Source organism: Grammomys surdaster, unplaced genomic scaffold, assembly GCF_004785775.1.
Source record: "Grammomys surdaster isolate TR1022 unplaced genomic scaffold, NIH_TR_1.0 278, whole genome shotgun sequence".
Lineage (NCBI taxonomy): Eukaryota > Metazoa > Chordata > Mammalia > Rodentia > Muridae > Grammomys > Grammomys surdaster.
Window position 1 is genome coordinate 10412340 of NW_021604719.1, and position 6000 is coordinate 10418339.

Sequence of the window (6000 nt, forward strand, 5' to 3'; positions counted from 1 at the left end):
CATTTTACTTGAAGACGTTATTGTGAAAGTGGATAAGAACCCCCAGGGCTACCAATAAAACAAAACAACAAACACCAGCTCCTTAATTATAAAATCATCAAACTAAGGGGCTGGAGAAATGGTTCAGTTGTCAAGAGAACCTGCATCTCTTATAAAACCTGTTTGGTTCCCAGCACCCAGATCAGGTAGCTCACAAGGGCCTGAAACTCCAGATCCAAAGAATTTGATTGTCACATGTGGTACACATACATATATAATCAGATTCACACACAAATTTAAAAAAACATGCCAGCCAAGGGGCAGTGAGATGGTTCAAAGGGGCATTTATACACAGGCCTGACAACCTGAGTCCAATTCCTATGTCCCACAGGTGGCAGGAGAGAATCAACTTTGCAAGAGTTGTCCTCTGACCTCTATACACACACACGCGCACACACACACACACACACACAATTTCGTCCTCCCCCCCTCACAAAATGTAAATAAATAAATAAATAAATAAATAATAAAATTTACAATTACCAGGTAAGGGTGGAAAGGATACTTAAATACTTAGCGGTCTGAACAAGAATCGTGATATGGTAGCCACAAAAATTTTTATACTTTTCTTAGTCAATAGATATCAAAAACCTAATAAAGAAATGATAATAAACCCACCCCCAGGTCAAAGAAAATCCGCCAGCAAGAAAACATGAAGAACTGAGGTTGTGGCATTGTAGTGAGACTCCTCACAGGGATGAAGGGGAAGAGGAGCACTGCTATGCAAGCCTTACCCCTGGGCTGCTATAATAGGCACGCTCTCACTGTAAGTCTGCCGCCAACACTGTTCACCATTAGCACCTAAAAACCGGGTCTTTTCTGAAGACAAGATGTTAGAAAGCTGAATTCTTGCGATCCCAAGGAGTAAGTCTTTACTCATTTTATCCTTGTGCCATAATTCTACCAGCAGTGGAATCCTAAGGAGAGAAACCATGCCCACAGTTATCAAGCCTGAAGCAGTCCTTTCCAAACAACAGACATTTTGCTACCTGGGAAGTTATTTAACACAACAGTTAAAAAGGCTCAGCTCCCCAGGGAACACATCTGAAGGGCTATCTGTCTTCTGTATCTCTAAGCAGTAAAGAGAACACTCTGAATACTTATCTTCAAGTTATTACAAGTTATTACAGACTCTTGAGCTAGCCTATATTCTTCTTTTAAGAACTTGTAAGTTTGGGGTATGATACTCTTAGAAAAGCAGATTTCACAGGCCAATTTTTCTTGAAAAATCTATTTTCCATAGCTAGATTAAAATGAAGTGAAGAAAATATAATACATTTGGTGGCTCAATGAGCAAAATGAAATAGTCTTCCTCCCTTCTTGTTCCTGAGATCACCTTAACATGTTTCTAATTCCTACGCTGGGACTGACAAGAAACCATGTAAGTTCTGCAACAGAGCAGACAGGACTGACATCAGTAAACTCATTTGTTGACTCTTGAGTGCAGATGCTATTGTGGGGCTATATATAAATATATATTATAAATCCATGCTGCAAAGGAATCTCATATGTTACCGTAGGAACGTGTCTTGTAGCTGGTGAGGCATAGTTGCAAAGTCAAAAGCACAATAAGACTGAGGAAGAAAAACTTCCATATTTTTCCGAACTTCTACAGGAGGGTTAGTCATAATAGGAGCTGCACTGCCGAAGAATGGGTAGGAGTACCTGGAACACAGGACCCACAAGTCTATGTTACACTCCATAGCTGACACAAAAGGTCTCATGAGTTTAAACAGCATACAACAAATTATGAATATACAATTTTTAAGATAAAGTAGAAATCCTGGACTCTGACTTGTATAGAAGGCTATACAGGAACAAGCAATTTCTGGATCTAGTAGGCATTCAAGAAATGCTTGATATATTAAACTATAGACCTACAGTTTCCTTCAATAATGGTCTGATATTTATGGGCTAAATGGCCCTTAAGCAATGCCAAAGTATTATTATATTATTGTTATTATAGTATTCTGTCTTTGAACAGAGAATAAAGATAAAAACAATACAAATATATTATACATATACCAAATGAATGACACACAATTTCATCTTTTCATCATAAAAATCACACTAGATTAAAAGTAAGAAGCCTAACTGCTTTTAGTTTAAATTTTAATTTATAAATTTAGTGAAAGCCAAATTTAAACACAAATTTATAGACACTGTAATACTTGCTTAAATTTCATCTTGCATTTTGTTACTCATATATAAAACTATAATCAAACGTAAACTCAACTAGTATAAAATTGTTCTTCCTACAAAAAAATATATCCTGTATATCACTCCAATCCTATATAATTACTCACCCACTGAAGCGAGTTATCTCAACGTTCATGCCTGACAATTTCAACTCCTACCATCCTACTACAGCATTTAGCAATTAAAAGAGAAACATCCAAACAGACGTGCAGGCTATACTTACTTTCAAATACCCATCGTACCCCACGCATGTCATTACACAGCTGTGTCTGTAGAGCAGAATGCTATAAAGTCGGTCACACTGAACAAATGGTCAGTACTCTAAAAAGGGCTTCCAATGAGTCAAACACCAATCCAGCCTCGGTAATTCCATGTCAAGTGACAAATCAGTCACGAGCATGTATTTCCTGCTTAGAATATTATTTCTTTCTTTTTTTAACCAAGTGAATTACTATTGTCCTTCATGTATAGATTCATTTCTAAATCTGTCACCCTCCTAAAGTGATTGGTTCATTTCTCTTATTAACTCTAATACCAGATATAATTGGTATAATGTCAGTATTGGTATAATGTGGGCTCTCAACCATTACACAAATGGTCCTGATAGCAAGAAACAAAACAGAAAAGTTAGAATTAGTACTTCATACACGGGACTGTTTAAGGGTCCCGCTCATGGCATCTAATCTGAAGATGTACCTATTTGCATGCTCTTGCTCCTCTCTGGGTGTACTAAGACCGTACTCTGCTATAGCAGCAAAGATCTTAATGCAGTGAAAGGGGCAAAAAGACAAACAAACAAACAAACAGAAGAGAACCCTGTAAGTATAGAGGAAACAAACCCTCTGAGGACAGCTGCATTCCTGAGATGTTCTCTCCCAGTGGTTCAAGAGGAGCATCTTAGAAATAACCACAAGCATGTTGTATGTTGACTGTAGAACAGAGCAGAGATGGGAAGACTTTCACTCAATGAATTCCTGGCCATACCCAGTGCAAGGTCTCTGCTTCTGTGAGTGACTCACACCCAAGTATGAGACATGTACAAACAACTTGAGAGCATCAAATGAAAATTCACGCTCAAGTATAAATTGATTTCTGCAGCCAAATTCAGGAATGTCTCCAGTCACGCACTGCAGCATGTTGAACTTCTATCACGGTCTACAGTGTCTACAAACATGCAGTATTAAAGCAGGTTGTTGTAGAAAGCCATTTAACTGATTATATGCAGTAATTCTTTCTATTGCAATTTCAAGTTCATTTTTAAGCATGGTTTTTATACTCATAGCTATAAAATGTAGGTGTTAGGAATATAGCACCCACTATAATACAGTGGTACAGAAAAATCAGATACAAAACCATGATTTTGACCTGTAGTTCCTCTCTTCCGGAAAACAAGCAACTAAAACATCTTAACATTACACCTTAAATGGCAGCATCAGTGAATAACCACTATACCAGAATAGATAAGCTTCCTAGTCTTCTATCCCCAGAGCCACTCAGGTTCAAATTTAGTCACTAGGATAGTTGACTTTTAGTCACTGGGATAGCTGACTGCCTTTTAGTCACTGGGATAGCCTTTCAGGCTACTGATTTCACAGCAGCTACATATTCTTAGCTAATCTCCCTATACAGGAAAAAAGGGCATTTTTCCCAGAACAAAAATCACACCATACCTCAATATGCAATTGACTGGAAAACTAATTTCCAAGCCATGGATGCTTCTTAAGTCTATTGAAAAGCAGAAGTGGTGCGATGTTGCTGGAACAGCAATCTTCTGTCCTGATGTCACCACTTCTGACGCATTGCAGGTTGCCTCTGGCTGGGCCAGCGAAGGAGGTATGGAACCAATGCCTAAACATTAGAAAAAAAAAAAAGATTACAGCTCTGATTGCCTATTCCTTCAAGCACAGAATTTGACAGGTCTGCTTTATGAACATAGGAACTGAGTCTACCTTGAGCATTTCAAACAGTGGCTTGTTCTAAATTGCCTAATTTCCACTCTAGAACTGGGAAAGAAAAGATTTCCTGTGAGGCATGGTAGGCTGCTCCTTGAATTCCAGCCTTACGAGCTAAGGCAGGAAGATCACACGTCTAGGGGTCAACCTGGTTACACAGTGGAACAGTGAGGCAATGATGTCTGAGCAAAGCCTGTCAGGCAGTGACTTCATTCTGAGAGTCACCTGTGTATGGCTGATCATTTGAATGGCTGTTAAGATTTACTGGAGATATAATTTTAATACTTGTAATAAACTAAATGTAGTTATTTGCCCATATAAGATAGGTCAATAAAAGTTACATCTTAGAAAGACAAGAGATAGTAGTCCAACCCTAATGTGGACCAGAGATGCTTAGTGACTGAGTCCTGGGGCTACTCAGTGACGGAGGTGAACTCAGGCTCCAGACACCTAACGCCTAGTCTCCACTGCCTACTGAAAATGCATGGAACATCATTACAAGCAATGAACAGAATAGCTTTGTCAAAGTAGATACATATGGGGCTGGAGAGAGAGCTCAGTGATGATTAAGAGCACATACTGCTTTTGCACAGACCAAAGTTTGACTCCAGTACCCACACACAAGTCCTGTAACTCCAAAGAGATGTCATGCATCTGACTTCCTTGGGTACCTGCATTCACACAGAGACACACAGACACACACATACACACATGCACACAAACTACACATAACTAAAAATAAATAAATCTTTAAAAAACACTAGATAGACACATTACCAAACTTTCTTATTGCAAAATTTAGTATAGGAAGCAGTTAATGGCTCTACTTTAAAATTTTTCAGTGTTAAAAAAAAATCTATTTGAAAGATATATATTCTTTCATTTCTTTTACATAGACTACTTATAATATAAAAGCATAATAGGGATTTGCCTTACCAAGCCCTTATTAAAAATTCATTAGGCTGAAGTGACAATAAGTTGAAGTTTTTATATTTCCACTTTTTAAATTTTTTTTTAATTTTTTAAATCAAATCATAAGTTTTACTTGTTCACACAGGGGTTACAAACACAAAAAGGCAGGATGTGGGGAAGGGGATGACACCAGAGCGTGGGTGTTCAGGGGGAATACAGACATCTTTCAGAACATGATATAGGCTGGGTGAAGGTTCAGGGGATAGGTCACTATGACTCTGTCTATGATTCACTTGTCCTTATCTAACTTGGTACTATCCACCAAGGCTACCTATTTACAAGGTCTATGACTACTCAGGCTGGTAAATTTCCACAAAAGCTGCCTGTTTATAATAGCTTATAGCCATCTGTTTCAATGTTTTTCCACAGAAACCCAAGACTTGGTGTTAGTATACATGTATGTCAGGCCTATTGCTGGTTTTAGGCCTATGGCTGATTTTAGGCCTTCAGTGTATAAGCAGGGCTGCCCCTGACATCTCCCTTCTCTAAGTATAGAAGGGCTGTGGCAATTCTAAACTTGTGAAGGTGGGGATAGAGACCTGACCTCCAGTAATTGAAGGGGACCTTGTAAAGGCTCTGGTCCCCCTGTTGTTGTCCAGTGAGGCATGAGGGCCATACCCATCCCGATGTCTTTTTCCTGAAGAGGGGATACTTTTGACATCAACCCCTATGCAGTCAGGCTTGTCCCTCAGTTTCCACATATTTTTGATTCCCAAATAAAGTCTGTGATTGTCACTAAGCCTCTCATGAATGTTCTCAGACATAACCTGACTGTAGACCCCACTCCTCTCAGAGTGTGTCATGACCTGACTGTAGACCCCACTCCTCTGAGAGTGTG

The 6000-nt window shown here is 38.9% G+C and overlaps 1 protein-coding gene across 2 annotated transcripts in view; it reads right to left on the reverse strand.

The window, feature by feature from the left end:
* Cep120 (centrosomal protein 120) overlaps positions 1 to 6000 on the reverse strand; it is a 64742-nt gene that overhangs the window by 37892 nt on the left and 20850 nt on the right. For both annotated transcript variants that reach the window (XM_028777179.1, XM_028777180.1), the window contains exons 10-12: positions 3909 to 4086; positions 1555 to 1704; positions 774 to 956 (exon numbers count right to left, since the gene is read on the reverse strand). In XM_028777179.1, coding sequence (XP_028633012.1) covers positions 774 to 956; positions 1555 to 1704; positions 3909 to 4086 — 511 coding nt within the window. The remainder of the gene's footprint in view (positions 1 to 773; positions 957 to 1554; positions 1705 to 3908; positions 4087 to 6000) is intronic.